The sequence below is a fragment of the Anoplopoma fimbria genome, chromosome 21 (assembly GCF_027596085.1).
Source record: "Anoplopoma fimbria isolate UVic2021 breed Golden Eagle Sablefish chromosome 21, Afim_UVic_2022, whole genome shotgun sequence".
In the NCBI taxonomy this organism is placed as follows: Eukaryota; Metazoa; Chordata; class Actinopteri; order Perciformes; family Anoplopomatidae; genus Anoplopoma; species Anoplopoma fimbria.
This window is the reverse complement of record NC_072469.1, coordinates 5,958,264-5,976,912: the sequence shown is the minus strand read 5'-3', so window position 1 is coordinate 5,976,912 and position 18,649 is coordinate 5,958,264. Positions and strand designations below refer to the sequence as shown.

The following is an 18,649-nucleotide window of genomic DNA, read 5'->3' as shown; positions in this document are numbered from 1 at the left end:
GCCATATCATTTTAAGAATTTTGCTAGAAATATTGGGTCGATACCATATCTTGCCTGGGAACAATCTCATTTCCAGTCATGGACAGCTAATCCTCACTGTTAGGTGAAATCCTCCTTTCTCAAACCTGTCAATTTCCCATCTCTAGACTGTCAATCTTTCAGTGACTAAGAAATACAGCCTCACTTGAAAACCATTCAATTTAAGATTACTCTGTGGACTCTAAAATGGTTTAATTACCCAGAAAGTGACAGAAGTGCTTAACATAGGGCAGGGTTGTGTCATGTTTCAGTTGAGGTCGGAGCATGAAAATGGTATTTTTGGAGTGAACACTTCCATCTGACAAAAAAGCAGCGATGCAAACACTTTTAATTGTCTGCAAAATGCTTGGAAATTTCTTGTCAATGAAACCATATTAGAGCACTGTATTTGCATATCACAGACGGACAAAGCAGATACATTTTTTGGCATTTATGCATTTCATATTTGCACACTGGAAAGCAGTTTGTGTACTCTTCTTATTTTTTTTTAATACCAAGGCGTACCATGGTAATTTCATTGTTTTGGTGTCTGGTACAGCAGTATATTGACAATAAAGTTTCTTATCCTTCTATGTTTCATTTTCATTTTATATCTTCATCAACCTGGAAGCCTTTTTAGACACTTTTATGTTTATTATATAGTTCTACTTTACTATGTTAGATATGCAGCCAGGAGTTTGGGAGGAATATTGATTTTCCTTTTTTTTTTTTAAATATATGTTTTATTATATATCAGTTATCAATTATAGTTCCTTCTGAAATCAACAATCTAACAAACTTCATTAGAATTATAAGAACGTCGCTATTTTGTTTAAAATTGATATCAGATTACATAGTACTTTCCTGGTAACTTCTAAGAAATAATAATGAAATGACAGGCATGTAAATAAAGTGTTACAGTTTTATAAATCCACACTAAGTAATGAGATTCTGGTGGAGAATAAGTGAATAAGTTTATTTATTTGGCATAAAAGATGTAAATTATACACATCTACAAATCCTGATATCACCCTTTAAAAAGTTTACACTGTAAATTGCCTCAACTTTGCCACAACCCCAAAATTTCCCCGGATATGACTTGAGTGTCCCCAAAGGCAGCTGCGACCCTGATGATATGTAAATATTCATATAGCAATGCCTCCATCTGACGGCATGCGTACTGTACATTTTAACAACATATCCAACTTTCCCTGTCCTCACTGTGGTCCGTGGAGCTCAATCATCGGAGCACTTTGACACACACTACTATGTTACCCTGCCGAGTGGTGCAGAATTGAAGCTGCCAATCAAGAGGCTGGAGCCTAAAGCCAATCAATCCAAGCAGGCCATGATGTGATTTTTTTTTCCTTGTCAAGGGGTTGAGCAGCCTGACAACCTGCTGGATGGTTGGGTTCACTCCCCTCCTGCAGTCGGTGTAAATCACAGAGCTATTATAACACATGTAAATGTCTCTTGCATGCTCTGTTTGAAAGACTGTCATGCTGTTGATACCAAATTTACATAAAATGATAAGTAAATGATAAGCATGGGCTATTAACCTAGCAACAACACAGCCGGTTTGGATGGGACCAGGGACTGTTTGTTTAATAGTACATTTTAATCACATTACTATACTTTTTTTATGCAGAACCCAAAACGTCTAGATAAAGAACAAAGGTTGAAATACTGGGGGCCTTACAAAAGGCATCACAAAAAGAAGCTGGGGCTAACATGAGTAAATGATCCTTTGTCTCCAAATGTCCCTAGTTTCCTTCTTGCCCAGAGTTGGGAGAAAGTTTCAATCCCACTTTAATTTTTTTACCCTCATTGAGAAGGTTTAGCCATTAGCAGGTTAGCTTATGTTATTTTATTTTAGCCTAGCCTAGCTTCCAGTATTTATGCCAGGTTAAGGTAACATATTGCTGGCTGTAGCTTCAATATTACAAATAATTGGCATCTGAAACTTGCTGGTTTTACTCCTCACCTTATTAAAGTGATGTAGAGGCGTACTTCAGGGTGTGTCAGTACGCTGTGACATCATTGTTGGTTGTGTTTACAGGTGCTATGCTACTCTTTAATCTTATTTATCTGTAAGAGGCAGTGGAGTCAACTCTCTCCACCACTTACAATCACAACAAAATTAGAAATGTCCCTTTCCACTCCATTTCAATACTCATAGGAGTGAATATTTTGATTAATGACAATTTTCATGTCAACAAGGCACAAGTTGCCCAAATTAAGAGCTCAGCTACAATATTCAAGATTTGCCAAGAGCTTTTCAATAACCAGACCTGATGCAAATTGAGCATTTCTTAATCTAAAAATGTTATTGAGGCAGCATTTTTCAGCCCATGCCATCATGAATATGGAAGGCCTAGAGCATATCCCCAAATTCTTACAAAAATTGTAATTAGCACTGGCTCTGCTGCCAGAGAAGAGTAGATCCAAACTATTGGCAGGAGAAGCTACAGAAGGCTTTGGCAATATAAATCATCGGTTGACACATTGAGCAGTTGCTTTATTTGTTCAATACACAGTTTTCTCAAGCATGTAGTGAGTTAGATGTTTAGCAGGTCAACGGGTAGTGACAGAAACTTGTCTTGACTTTCGTTACCATGATACAATTCAATTGATTCGCGGCACTCTGCAAGTGAATGAAGACATTCACTTAAAAGTCGTACCACGCATTCAAACAGTTGTTCCCTGAGAGGAAAAAGTTTCCGCGTTTTTGGAAGAAACTTCAGAATTAATTAAAAATCACATCATGAGATGTCAAGGGATTTACTTCAAGGCCCAGGAAGGCAGTCTTTTTTTTTTTTTTTTTTTTCTTCTGGTGAGGCATCCGTCAGTGAGGACAAGCCTGTGTTCTTAATTTCATTTTTCATCAAAGTGTGTTTTAATCTCAACGTTCTCAGTACGCTGCAGACACATCTTAACAGGGAATCCACTGTCTTTATCATTTATTTCATTCCCTACTAGTCTGGCCTAAGCAGTTTTAAACTTTAAAAATGAAAGATTTCCTCCAACAAATTGCAAGACAAGACTGCTTACTGTGCATAATTATATTTCAAATGTTTATAATTTCATGATTTGGCTGTTGAAGTGACTCCCATTGACAAAATCCAATGCATTTAAAGTATGTTAGCTGTATCACTTGAAGGAGAACATGGAGTATACTTGAGAAAACAGGTTGCCTTTTGGTCAAACTTGAAACCTAAACAAAGCAGGGAACATGTGGTCTCAGCCTCGGCAGAGAATTATGCAGGGAACACAACGGCTGCTGGTCAATCCTAATACTGACTCCCTTTGAAGTCAGAGTGTCTGTGGCCAAGCCTCCAAGCACCATTCTGTGTCTGCCAGGCAGGAAATGGTGGCAGTCTGACAGTGAGGACACGCTGAAAACCTCAGAGAACAGATGGAAATGAAAAACAGGTCGATGGCTTTTATGTATTGTCTCTTACCTACCAGAGTGAGTCACAATTGGTGATATAAAGTGTAATTATATTACATCCAGACTGAAGCTGCCAGTATACGCCCTCAGAACTACTTGATGGATCTCCGAATTGTTTCAGCAACCCCCTCCTCCAACACATTTCTGATAATTTGTCCAACTCTCCGAATTGTTTGATCTGACGTGTGGAGGTGTAAAGGAAGATGGGTTTGAACCTCTATCCAGCTTTCTTTTTTCATTTATTACACAAGTATTTGTGGCACTTTTTGCGTCCAAACCGAATGCTACACTATGAATGTTTACCAAGAGAGACTGTCTGAAAATGTGCGCTGTTATCGCCATATTTAAACATTGTAAAAACTGGTTGAAGCATGACTCGACCCTGACAGTCCTAACATTGCTAACACTATGTTTAGCAGGTAAAACGTTTCCATGTACACCAATCAAGTTAAGCATGTTAGCATGCTACCATTTAGCCAGTTAGCACCAAACACAAAGTAGCTGAAGCTGCAGTGTAGATTTGACAGATTGAAAAGTTGTCCTGTTGATGGCCCTAGAGGAAAGGTTAAGAGATCACCAGAGTTTTTACATTTCATTCTGAGGGAAACATACATGTCTGAATCAAATTATTTTAGCAATCCAGCCAATAATTGTCAAGACCATAAAAGTCAACCACATGATGGCGGTAAATAAACAGTCAGACATTAGGATTAATCCTCAGGGATGAATATATTTACCAAATTCCATGTTTATCCATTCAATAGTTGTTGAGAGATTTTACTAACAACCAAAAATATCAAACGTGGGCTGGCGTTAAAGGGAAAGTAAGAGGATCATTAAAGTCATTGTGATTCATCCTATAGGGACCATGAATATCTTCCAAATTCCATCGCAATCTATTCAATAGTTGTTTAAATATTTGAGTCTGGAACAAAGCGGTGGACCGACCAGCTGACCTTCATCACCATCCATAGAGCAACGCTGCTGCAAAAAGAAGGAAATGGATGCAGGAACCTTGTATGTCGAGATATTTCCCTATAGACAATAACACAAAAAATACAAAAATCACATTTTACGACATGAAACCTTTATAGCATGACTATCCATTTAAAGATGTATTTTCCTGAGGGGAAGATTTTTTGCACTAAAAGGCCACCATTCAGAACTCCTTTGGCTATTACAAGAACACAGGAAATCAATGAGACATTTTGCTGTGAACTGCAGATGAACTTGCACTTCTTGTTTATGGATTTGAATTAGTGCCAAATAGTCTCATGAATTTATGTAAAGCTCTCCTACACCAGTCTGTGTACATCACAGACGGTGCTGGGGGAATAGGGCTGGTGGTGCAGGCTGTGGAAGAGGTCTGTGCTCTCCTGCCAAAACACTGCATGATGTGAAGGAGGCACAGTTATCTCTGCTCTGCTCCTCATCTTTTAGTCCCTTTTCAGAGACGCTGCAGTTTCCCACCGGATGCTGCCGTGAGTGACACTAGAAACTCATCTCCTATTCCCCCGCCTCACGGCAACATGTCAGCCGCGGAAGCTGATGAGCCGTAGAACCCAAACTATGAGGAGCAAGTTTGCCCATTTGAATAATGTGCACCTATGAGAACACAGAATCTCTTCCAGCCTCTTTGATGTGTTTGCTGCGAAAAAGATGACTCCTGACAGTGTCAGATTAAAACCCCAGACTCTATGAAAGTTGCGAGAACGAGTAAGGAGGGGGGGGACATTGCTGGAACATTGCTGGAGTTGTAATCTCACCCTGCAAAGAGCTCAACCTCAACTCTGGCAGTAAACTGTGTATCAGCCACAGTGGGATGTTTAATTTGGCACCCTGTGAGAAAAGAATCACGTGTCACTCTTTTGGACTGGAATTAGTTTTGAGAACTGTTTATTCGCCTCTGTACAGAGCCGATGTGTCGCCTTACACAAACCAATATCTGCATAGCTGTATCAGCAAATGAGGGAAACGGAACAAAATCAATTGTAGCAGAGGAGGCACATTGTGGCCGCAGCGTTGCTGTAGACTATTTGTGAGCTTCAATTGTCTGTATGTTTGGTTCACAGTGTTTTTTTAAAATAGATTTTTTTTTTTACAATCCTCATCTCTGTTCCTGTCACCTCTCATGAAAGCATGCCTTTTTTAAAATTCAAATGATCCTTTTGGGATGCTGAAATTAGCATCCTGAAATATTCATGACATATTTCAGAACCTGTATTGTACACCTCCGAGGACTTGAACAGGTACTGTATCAACACTGCCTGTGTTCATACATTTTTCATGGGCACTGTGCAGCAGAACTCAGATCAGTGAATCATCAACGTTTCACACACCTCAGATACATAAATGTTCTCCCTTCAGACTGATTCATTATCAAAATACATAACCCTGTTATTACAACTTGTGTCTTACTTTCATATTTTTTTCTAAAATTAACAGATGGGGCAAGAAACATGAGCGGACAGATCTAGAGCGTAACCATCTTGAAGCCCCAGATATACAGTAAAAATATGTTAAATATGCCCTCTTATGAACCCTGTCAACGGATCTTTCTCTAGTTATTTCCTGTTTATCCCCCCCCCCCCCCCATCCAATTGTACATTTGGTTGCTCCCATACACAACTCATATATGCTTCAAAAACCAATATCAAGGTTTGTTGAGCATCACTAGAATAGAACACTTGAATAAAAAAAACCTATTATTGGTATTGACAATCCTTTAGACCGTTGTCTTGACCCCTTTGGCAAATGTCAACGCCATTTCCTGTTTCCTGTTGCTTTATTTGTAACTCTTCGTCAGTGACATTATGCACATTTTAAGCAGTTTTGAAAGGATGGAAGAAGTGGTTGTAATAATAAGAAAATTTTCCAGTGAAAAACATTCCTTACATTTTTATTGTCAGTATGCTTTCATATCGCAATATCACAATGTCCTCTAAATGTCTTTGTCTTATTTTGCCCCTCAGAGCCATCGTAGTAAAAGGACTTGAAATATTAATTACAAACAGGAAGGATTGACATTACTCGGAATATACTTACATTATATTAACTGGATTTATCCTGTATTTTCTTTGACTGAGTAACCAGAAACTGCATGTGGTTGTCTGCACAGGCAATGTATCTACACACTACGCAATTGTACATTTATTTTCTTTTTCTCCTTTTTGTATTGAATAACCCTGTAGCACTTCTATGTACTCCAAGTCATCCACGCAACTCTATAAGGATACGTTAAAAGAAACTGTAAATAAAACCCAACGCATTGTTTGAATCTCATATTTATCAGCTGTAGCACAAACACAAGTACCTACCTGCGTTTGCATCTGTCTGATGTTCTCAGCTGCTCCTCGATGTCAGCTGCTGTCTCTTGTTTCCATTTGACGGGAGCTATGGCAAAATGTGGGACCTAAATGATGCGCAAGCAAACAAAGAAAACGTGCAAACAGAGATGACAGAAACGATGTGCAAACTGAAACGGACGGGGTGAACGATGAAAGGATGACTTCAGCAAAAGGCAACGACAACAGATGTCAGTCCACATTAGGCAGCAGGTATAACGGACATCAGACGGATGCAACCGCTACTGAAAGGTAACACAGTGTTGTCGTTGACAACCAGTTACAGATGTGAAACAACAATTCGATGTTCAGAACAGATATATAAAGTAGAGCAGCATGCTTTAACATCTGATGCAACAATAATATTCCGCCACAAACATATTTCTAAGAAGAAAACAGAACATTGAGCGCCAGAGGTTATTGTGTTCTGAGGCTGAAGGCTACACAAAGTCGCAGTGATCATCTTCAGTTGATATCAGCAACACAAAAACTATCAACACGTAATTCAAGAACTGAAAAGATTGTTTCATAGTAATATTTCGAAGGAATGTTTTCAATCTATGCGAACGGCCATTAGTGCTATTATCATGAAAGGCCCCTCAGCATTGAGCGTTGCCATTTCTAGGCTCATCAGGTAAACTGTTTTCCCGTGCTCTGGATGATGAGGGACCACATTGATTTCAAAAGCACCCCCCGAGAAACCCCTGCAGCTGTAAGGTTTGTTTTGAGGACACTACTGTGATAGAAGGCACTGAGACCTTCTTTTGAAACCTGAACAGTTGGAGACAATTTTGCCTCTGCCTCTACCCAGAGGTGCCGGATGCAGGGCACAGGCGTGCTGAGCAACGTGAGACTCTTGGAGGTGGTGGTGGTATTGGTGGTGGGCGGGGATTGAAATTATCTGCAGGGAGAGAGAGAGGGGAGTCTTTAAGGGCCTGGCTCACACCTCCTTTTGCTCCCAGCATGGATTTTTTTAATAAGGGCACTGGCTGTCAGCACTCACATCTCCTTTCAATATATATGTATACCTGGAGGCTTTTTCTTCAACAAGCAGAGACAAGATTTGCAAAGCTTCAAACAGCCAGCGGGGAAGCTACATACAGGTATGGAGACACTAGTTGCCACCTGTCAATCAATCAGTGCGATCAGGATTCCATGTTTGAGACTATTCTTGGCAATGTTCCGTTTATTTTTTTCTGATCAGATGCTCTTCAGATGTCGCTAGGCAACCAGCGCGGAGCAACACCTTGAGGACCTTCTGTTCAACCCGAGGCCCGAGCAGCTGCGGGTGGGAGTGATTAAAGTGTTAGTTTACTGTGCTTGTCATCGTTCAATCTTTCTCACCACACTCAGGATTCCTCTAATTAGGATGCTCAGTTGAACTCGTCCTCTCCAAGTCTTTAAGGGGGAAGGAATCGGCATGAGGCGTCGCGGCGATTAGAAGTTATTCCTGTTAGTTTAACTTCAAAGGACGGCGGTTGTGTGGAAACCGACAAACATTTTTCTCTCGCTCCGAGCTCATTTGGAGGAGAGATTATGCGGTGACGACAGGACATAACGCAAGAGCCACTAAATGAAGATCAAATTAGTCAAAAGTACTCTGCTGAGAAACATGGAGGTTGAACAGATGGGCAGTTAATGGGAGTGAAAGTCTGGGTGGAGCATTCAGCGAAGGGGGGGGGGGCACACTGCAAAAAAATAAATGTCCATGAGAGAGTTTTTGACTAAGATTCTGTTTTAAATATCAGACTTTTCTAAAAACAGATGCTGAGAAAGCTACACTGTTTCTTAATCAGTTTAATGTATTCCCTATATAAACTCCAATATCCCAAAACAAGGCAAGGTTGAGAACTTTATTTACTCGAGCTAATAACAAGAATCCCCCAATGCCTGAGTTTTTTGTATTTTCCGTAAAATACATTATAGATTCTATTTAATAATTTTATTTATATAAATGTATAGCATATAACGTGTATTTTTCAGAAAAAGCAAAACAACTCTGGCATTGGGGGATACATATTTAGTACCTCCAGTTACCACCGACTAATCCTGAATACTGGGAATATGTAACACGATAACCTAACGCTGACGTAGCTGACCTCAAACACATTAAAAAGTGAGAGTGAATATGGATATATTTTCTTAAACTCATACATGTCTGCTTGGACAAAGCTATACTTTTATAATCACCAAGTGGCTGCTGCTTCTTCCAAGAATAAATACCAGCTTTGACACCAGTGACTGCGGTTCATCCAGAAGCACTATGTGGTTCAATCTTGTAGCCCACAGAAATGCAACAATACTCTCCTCTGCTGAGAAGCAGGTTGTATAGTAGTGGGTCAGATTTCCAAGCAAATGGTCAAATTGAACTCACTCACAAAAGGAATATGAAGGTCAAATTCTGAGTAGAGGAGCTGAAGGCCTCAGCATTATCCACTGGAAGATGAGCCGGTAGATTGGATTCAGTTTACTGCTTTAAAATACGCTACTGCATTATGTAGACCTGTATAAAACCAGTTAGATACGGACATTTTTTAACCATGTTACTTTGGTTTGGGATGTAGCCTGTGGGTACTAAAACAAAGACCATTCATCCACATTCTCTCCTCTAGGTATCTAAAAGGACTCTCATGCACACCCATGGCTTTGGGTACATGTTGTTGAATCAAAATTGGGCCAATTTGAGAAAGAGCCTGAGTGAAGCTGAAATGGGATAAGCAAAAACCATCATGGCAGATGCAGCAGAACTCATGCCGATCAAGTAAACATGCCTTTAAATAAAAAAAAAAACTTAACCTTACTACAGTATATACAATACAGAGGATTTTTTCTAAAATTGCCACTAATTCATTATTACTAATTTACTGAATTATAAGGCAAATTAGTGCTGATTTGTTCCTCTGCAGTTGTTGGTTGATGCAGTAAAGGATCATATGCTAAGAAAGAAATCTGTTGGGAAGTCCAATCAGTTCTTTCTTAAAGTTAGTTTTTGAAAAGTTGTCAAGAGATTATGATCAACGTTTTAAATTTAGGCATCTTTTTTTTTTCTTGCATTGCACCTCTCCATATGGAGGACTTTTTGTCCAAAGGGAGAGAGCTGTGCACATTTCCTGCAGCCATCCTGTTAAGGCCAACTGTTTGCCTGTAGCGTGCACTTTTGAACTGAAGGGAATAAAAAAAAATACATCATGCAACAGTGTTCCCTGTGGTGTAGCATGCTGCAGTAATGTGGATGTGGAGAGGTTGAGTATAGAGAAAGCCATCCATCATTAAATGAAGATGCTGCACAGAAACCCAATGTACACCGAATGAGGTGATCAATGAGACAGAATGCACGGTGCCACGTGTTAGGACAGGCAAATGTCACACACTCCTCTAAGGGGAGATACTTTTGAGGTTATTGGATGCCTTTTTCTATTGCCTCAGGAAACTGAGACTGAAGATAAAAGGTTGTACAGAGACATTTTGGGCCCCCAAAAAATAGATTAATTTCTAATTTAACATGTTAATGAGATCAAGTCTTGAATGATTATCTTATTTCTAACATGAATGAATGTTGATTCATTTCAATTGCCGGTATAAATGTCAAATATAATCATAGTTAGACTCGTGGAGAAGAGAAAATAATACTAATAACACTAATAATATTGATACATTTAGTAATCTGAAATAATAAGGGATGCAGAAACTAATACGTATCTTAACGTGCTTCTTGCCAAGCGATGAGAAGAATACCAGTCTTCTCATCCAACTCTGAGCATAATCCAAACATGTCAAACTATTCCTTTTAATATCAGAAAACAACCCCAAAAAAACTACTATTACTACTAAAACAAACTATTCTGTGTCTGTTGGAACAATGCATGTTTTCAGTAGATCTAAAAAAAAGAGTGTTTTACAACCACTTGTGTGATTTTGCCTCTGTAGTACTAGTAATACAACATCATAATAATGAGAGAGAGAGAGAGAGATGGAGATGGAGGGGGAGGAAAATATTTCATGAAACGAATATCCAGATGAGGCTGAGCTTCTGAAGTCACGGCTCCCTCTACAGTTTGTACAGTGAAATGTTTTTTTCCACCCAGTGCAAGAAAAAAAACCCCACAATCAAACGGACTGTGTGGAGGAGACACACCGCGGAGACGCGTCCGGAGATCACGCGCGTCCACAGCTCTGCCTGGTGAGACGCGCGTCTCAATCCGCAGAGAGAGAGTACCTCCACATCTGGATCACTCATCATCTGGAGAGGCTGATTCACTGTTTCCCTGCAGGACATACCCCGAACCATGTCTCATTCTTTGAATACTTGAGGAGTGACGACAACTTTAACTCCTTTTTTTCCCGACTTAATAATAATACTAATACTAATAATACTACTAATCGACCAAAGATGAGAAAGGTGGAGCTGCGAGAGAAAAGCATAGTGGTGGATTTAACAATGGAAACGGATCGATATCCCGATCAGGATTTGCAGTTTTAAGGAGGCAGAGTTTGGAGAGGAGTCTCTGCAGCGCGTCGGGGAGGGAGGAGAGGAAGAGGAGAGGAGGAGGAGGAGGAAGAGGGGGAGATACCGAGAAATGTTATCTGCGGAGATGCGTTGTTTGCTGAGGTTCCTGTCCGCAGATGTTGCAGCACGGTGCCTTTGGGTGGCTGTGATTGGACCGGACACGGACTGGGGCTGACCGTTCCGTTCCGTTCTGTTCTGTTCTGTTCGGAGGAGAAGAGGAGAGGAGGAGGACATCAATATGAGGAAGAACTGGCGAGCGGAGAAGGTTGCCAGTCTTCAGGAGCACACGTATTACTATGAGGACGGTGGGAGACGTGGAGGATGTTGTTTCTTGGATTTAAATTCAAACCGGACCAGAACAATCTTTCTACCTTCAGACGTTCATGTTTAATTCATGCGATGCGTTTTGTTGCCTTTTGCAAACTGTTGTGAGACTGTTACAAGTGGACGTGGACAGTGTTTGTTCTTGCACTAAAGTTGTTTCCCTCTCTTCTTGACAATCATGCACGGGACGTTGACATTGCATCATTTGTCTTATAGTATATATGTATATATATTTTTTTTTCCAGACTCTTGCACCTCAACAAATATATCTCACTTGGACTTTTATTCTGAAAAATAACAACTGAAGTTATGGGACATTACAACAACTTTTTTTTTTTTTTAAGGAAGTTGCCTAATTTTTAAATGCAGTAGTAAAATGTATTCACAAATGCCCGGCAACATGGCAGTTAACTGGGTTTTATATTGCGTTTTTTTACTGCCACTGTTCGCAGTGGGGACGGCTTTCTCGGGGGTCTTCAACACCACGGACAGAGACATTTTCACAGATGACTTGCTGCAGGTCAAGCTCGCACAAGCCAGAGCGACTGAGCAGTGGAAACTCCAGCCCTCTGCTTCCCATCCCAACCTATATTTTAACCAAGTGGATGTGTTGCACTTGAGGCAAAGGTCCTCCACCACCCACAGTCACATATTTAAAGTCATCCGGGCCGCTGCGCTCACCATGTTGGCAAATGTTCACTTTTACATGCCCCCTGCGAAACATGCAGAGTTTACAAGCAAGTGGAATGAGATTTATGGGAACAACCTGCCTCCCCTGGCTCTCTACTGCCTGCTGTGCCCAGAGGATTCTGCTGCCCTGCAGTTTCTTATCAAGTTTATGGATAAGCTGGCTGAATACCCGGACTGGAAGGTGACCAGTGCTCCTAACGATGAGGTCCCCATGGCGCACTCTCTCACTGGGTTTGCTACAGCGTATGACTTTATTTACTCCTACCTGGATGAGCGGCGGAGGGATGTTTACCTCAAGAAAATTCGCTCTGAGACGGAGGAGCTGTTTGAAGTCTCAAAGTACAGAGGGTGGGGGAAACAGTACCTCCAAAATCATCAAACCACCAACATATTAGCCGTCCTGATCGGCGCTATAGTGGTCGGATCGCATGACGACCGGGAGTCAATGATCTGGAAACAAGTGGCAGTCAGCTACATGGAGAAAACTATGTTCCTCCTAAACCATGTCGTCGATGGGTCTCTGGATGAGGGAGTCGCCTATGGGAGCTACACAGCCAAGTCCATCACACAGTACGTCTTCTTGGCCCAGCGCCATTTCAACATCGACAACCTGCAGAACAACTGGCTGCGTGGACACTTCTGGTTTTACTACGCCACTCTGTTGCCCGGCTTCCAGAGAACAGTTGGCATCGCGGACTCCAACTACAACTGGTTTTATGGACCGGAGAGCCAGCTGGTTTTCCTGGACACGTTCGTCATGAGGAACGGGACGGGCAACTGGCTGGCCCAACAGATTAGAAAGCACCGGCCCAAGGATGGTCCCATGGGGCAGTCGTCTGCCCAGCGCTGGGCTACTCTTCACACAGAATACATCTGGTACAACTCCCACCTCGCGCCGCAGCCCCCCCACAACTTTGGGAAGCCGAGGATGCACATTTTCTCAAACTGGGGTGTGGTTACTTACGGAGCGGGACTACCAAACGGCCAGGGTAATACTTTTGTCTCCTTTAAGTCTGGCAAGCTGGGTGGCCGCGCCGTTTATGACATCGTCCACGACAAGCCTTACTCCTGGGTGGAGGGCTGGAACAGCTTTAACCCAGGCCACGAGCACCCTGATCAGAACTCTTTCACCTTTGCCCCTAATGGACAGGTATTTGTTTCCGAAGCACTTTATGGACCAAAGTACAGCTACCTGAACAACGTTTTGGTGTTCAGTCCGTCTCCTACCAGCCAGTGTAACGAGCCGTGGGAGGGCCAGTTGGGGGAGTGCTCTAAGTGGCTGCGATGGGCCGATGAGGGGGTGGGTGATGCCAGAGGGGAGGTGATTGTCGCTTCCTCACACGGGGACACCATGTTTGTGAGCGGTGAAGCGGCGTTGGCTTACTCCCCCGCTATGAGACTAAAGAGTGTGTACAGAGCTTTAGTGCTGCTTAACTCGCAGACCCTGCTGGTGCTTGACCACGTAGAGAAGTGGAGTGATTCACCTGTGAGGTCGCTCAGTGCTTTTTTCCACAATCTTGACATTGACTTTAAATACGTCCCTTTCAAATTCATGGACAGATATAATGGCGCCATGATGGACGTATGGGACGCTCATTATAAAATGTTCTGGTTCGACAGCCAGGGTCACAGCCCTGATACCAGGATACAAGAGGCAGAGCAGGCGGCAGAGTTTAAAAAGAGATGGACCCAGTATGTCAATGTCACTTTTCCAATGACAGGCACAGTCAGCAGAGTAGCTTACGTGTTACACGGCCCATATGTCAAAGTGTCCAGCTGTAAATTTGTGGATAACAGCAAAAATGGAGTGAGACTTTCTTTAACCATAAATAACACAGAGAAGATAGTCTCTATTGCGACAAACTACAAAGACATAGGAGCTAGGTCGACTTATTTAGGATTTGGAGGTCACTGTAAAGTTGAGGATAGATATCAAATCACTCGATATGGCCTTGGGACTCAACTCATCCCCAAACCAATCAGCAGTAATAATCAGCTGTTTGACTTTGGCTTCACAGTCAATGTGATAGCAGGGGTTGTCCTCTGTGTGGCCATAGGATTTTTGACCATGCAGAGAAAGTTTTATGTCTGCTTCAGCAGGCTGATGCGCTACGCCCTCCTCTCCGTGCTCCTTCTGTGGATAGCCGAGCTGCTGTTTGTGTCTAACAGCTGCGATCAGCTCCTCTGTGGGGTAAAATGGAAAGTTGCGGGTGCCAAAAGCGAAGTAAACAAACAAATCAAACTGTACGAGCAGCACCGGCTCCCCCTCCCCACCGTCGTCATAACAACCCTTCCCGGATCGGGATCGGAAATGCTCAAGCACCTTTTCTACAACAACTCGGACTTTGTTTACATAAGAGTTCCCACCGAGCACGTGGACTTTCCTGAGACGGAGTTTGAGTTCGACTCCCTGGTCGACGCCTGCGAGTGGTCAAGGTCAGACGCCGTGCAGGGACGTTTTAAGATTATTCAGGGCTGGCTGCACTCAGTGGTCCACAACACCAAGCTGCACTTGCAGAATATTCAGCTGGTAGAGGGCAGCCGGGTCAGACAGCCCCAGAGAGCCGGCACCTCGAGGGACAGAAAGAGAAGATCCAGGAGGAGAGAGCCGGCGTCTGAGCTGAAGGGCAGACTGAGAGCGGGCCTGGACAGAGATGCAGAGTACGTCAGGGAGATGAGACGGCACGTTGCGGAGTACCCCAACGCCAGGGTGGTCCTCAACATGCGGAGTGGAAGCTGGGCGCTCAAACTGCCTTTCATTCAGGAGGTGGTGGGATCCTCCCTGAGGACAATCTACCTGGGGAGAGACCCTCGAGCGTGGATTTACCTCATGGTTTACAACAGCAAACCCAGCTTGTACTCCCTTAAAAACATCCCGCAGCACCTTTCCTTGATATTCAAGGAGGACGCTGCCGTTGGCGGGTGCCCAAATGCGGCGCCGGAGTTTAAAATTCTCCAGAGGCTGCTGTCCCGGTCTGAGACGGACCCCGTCCTCATACTGGCTCACCTGTGGCTGGCTCACACCGCCGCAGTGCTTCGGGTCGGCGAGAGCCTCCCCGAGGAGTCCTACCTCCACGTGAGGTTTGAGGACGTGGTCAACTTCCCGCAGGAGACGGCGGAGAGCATTCACACTTTTCTGGGGGTGCCGGTCTCACCCGCAGCCCTCAACCAACTTCTATTCACCACCTCCACAAGCCTGTACAATCTCATGTACGAGGGAGACATTTCACCGGCCAACATTAACATGTGGAGACAAAATATGCCGCGAAAGGACATCAGACTAATAGAGGACGTGTGTGGGAGTGTGATGAGGAGGCTGGGTTACACCAGTTAACTTTGCTGCTGCTGCTGCTGCTGCTGGTCAGCTGATATTGAGCTGTCTCGTTTACTGTAACTGCCATCGGGTTCTGTAAAGTGTTTATTTTCTTTTGCACTGACCTTAAATTGTTACAAGATGTTACAAGTTGAAGAGAAACTGAGTAGCATTTCAATCGTTTTCCTGTTTGTTGTGTTTGTTTGGGTGTCGTACAGAATACAGCAACAGATGTTTGTGAGGGAGGAATATTTTACATTAAAATAGGTGAAAAGGGAGCTCATGTTATTCTTTTCCCCCCAGCAGCCCTTCACACTCACTGGTAGCACTTTTTTTATTGTGTGAGACTTTAGACCTTTGCTGTCTTACTTGCAGAGTTAAATCTGAGCATACATTTTGTTATTTTGCAGCATCCTACAACAGCTCAGTTTCACAGTGAAAAGATTATTTACCGTTTGTTTTAGTAAGAAATGAGAAAATTAGTTTTTTCCAATCCCTAATCTGTGATGTCAGAGAGTTGTTTGTGCAAAATCCATATCTGTTATAACTGGCTCATTTGTTTTTTTGGGGGGTAGGCGGGGGGATCAAGAGATATTTACTGGTTTGAAACAGATTCGTTATGAAGCTCATTAAGGAGTAAGACTCATTGACAGTCTTCTAATTTGCAGCTTTGGGAGAGACCAATTTGGTCTACAAAATGCTGCAATGTATAGACTCGCTGGAGAAAAGAAAAAAAGGGTAGTGGTGCTTTGCTGCTCAAATAGAGACGTGTGAATGATACAGATTGTATTGTCATTACATCAGTAGAGGAATTTTATTTGAAGCTCAAATATGTCATGATGGCTTGGTGGCTTAGCACTTTCGCAGTGACTTCTTTGATTGTATGTGGGGTTCAGCGATTTTCAAAAGCTAGCTGTACTGAATGTACCCGATTAGCTTGGGAAATATCAAACCTCTGAAGATATGTGAACCTCTGAAGATATAATGTGTAGAAGAAAAGAAAGTTAGAAGTATTTATGGGTTCCAAAGACACATATCCCAGAGGATCAGGACTGAATATGATTATTATAACTCCCTTTGGCATTTATTGAATTAGATCAGAGGAAAGTGCTTAATAGGAATCAGACTAGAAGAAAAAAAAAACCTGTCAGCCTTGACACATTTCTAGTCAAAGCAATTTCCAAAGCATCCCCCTCAGCTACTCATATTAATCTGCAAGATCCCATAACTGAGGCTTACCCTGTTTTTTTTTTTATTGTTGTGCTGTTTTCCCTTTCAAGACCCGGAGGAAATGCAAACAATTTTTCCATTTCCCCGTCGTGGTCAATCAGATATCCAATGATCTTTTCGGGCCTTTGTCTTGAGAGAGTTCGGGGAGCAGTGGAGTGAACAGGAACTGAAGCAGGGGAGGATTATTAAGTAAAGCTATAGAAGAAAAAAGAAAAGTCAGAGACCATTTCTACTCTGTGATGTTACGCTCTTTGGCCTGGGCGAAATTGTACTCTCCGCAGTAACCTTTCGATGCTGTCTTGCTTAACTATTTATGTACTGTAAATGGATCACGTGTAACATACAGATGGTTCACTCAATTATAAACCGTCCCCCTTCGCATCTGTGCACAAAAAAAAAGAAAAAAACATACTGTTCCCATTTAGAAATATCCATCTTTCCCTCAGCTAGAAACAGTCCTGTTTGTTTCCCTCTCTACGAACACTGAAACCCTTGACTGCCTGGAAAAAAAACCCCGTTTGATGTTCGTGGTCTTTGAATGTGTAGACTTGGCAGACATGCTTTCACTTTGGTGTTGCAATCCTGTTACCAACTCTGTTTTGTATTTGCTCGTGGGGATATGGTTCCTTGCTTCTGTGGCCTTGAATTACAATCATTTTTTCTTTTTATAACGGTTTTCTGTGGGCTCGGGAGCAAGCGGTAGAGATAATGTAAAGAATATAATAAATTCATAAATATATCGACCACCAGTCTTTTGTTCGGATGCAGTGAATTATGTTACGCTGTGATAAAAGAATGTATACCATGTGATTATATAAGATCAATCCTCATTTGCTGCAGAAATTGTTATTATAGGCTATATGTTAAACTACTATATATCACTACAAAACCTTTTAATAATCCCATTCACAATGGTTACTGCTAAACCACTAGTTGAACTTATGCAGACATCTATGTGCTGCTACAATTATTCAGCTGCAAAATCTCCCATTTTATTAGACATGGATGACAGAAGCTTAATTGCTTGAATGAGTGACATGCATGACAAGGAGGAGCCAACAATTAAAAACATGTCAGGCAATTCTTTTTCTTTTTCATCTTTTGGACCTTAAAAGGAGCAGGCTTTAAAAAAAAACGGATGTCAGACTGGTGCCAACGAGTCAGTCATTTCATTACTCATTTGTTCTTTATCCCTCCTGTAACACTCTAACGCTTGGCAGGGTCCTCTGTTCCTAATCCTTATTTCACTGAGGAAAAACCTCAGGCAAATGTTTTGTAAGGGAGGTGACTACAAGTCCTGACTTGCACTCGTACGTTAAGCAGCCTATTATGATTCATTCTGAATCCAGGGAATATTGGTGCATGAATAATCTCATTACCAATACTCATTCTGATGTTATAGACGAGTGTGTCGAGGAAGCTAACAGTGGTGGAAGAAGTACTCCGATACTTTACTTATAACACAATGTGGAAATACTCCTGTTACTAGTGCTTTAAATTTAGAGGTATAAAAAGTACAATATTGTCTTCCAAAATGTTGTGGAGTAGAATGATAAAGACATAAACATAAAATAGAGAGGTACAAGTACCTCCAGATTGCTCTTAAGTTTTGTACTTGTGTAAATGTACTTAGTTACATTACACCAGGGGTATCCATAACTTCAGTTCTATGGAATGATGCATCTTACTTTTACAGCTTTATGGGGATTTTATCACTTTTCTAATGAAATAGCCTAATGATTTTATTAATGGTCAATTAATAAGTTACTGAT

General features: G+C 42.0%; 1 protein-coding gene across 1 annotated transcript; it reads left to right on the top strand.

Moving 5' to 3' along the window:
- Positions 1 to 12,020: 12,020 nt before the first annotated feature.
- On the top strand, positions 12,021 to 16,206 carry LOC129110723 (dermatan-sulfate epimerase-like protein). Its single transcript, XM_054622910.1, has one exon. It carries the CDS (start codon positions 12,021 to 12,023, stop codon positions 15,666 to 15,668), a length of 3,648 nt encoding a protein of 1,215 aa, XP_054478885.1. The 3' UTR covers positions 15,669 to 16,206.
- Positions 16,207 to 18,649: the final 2,443 nt, after the last annotated feature.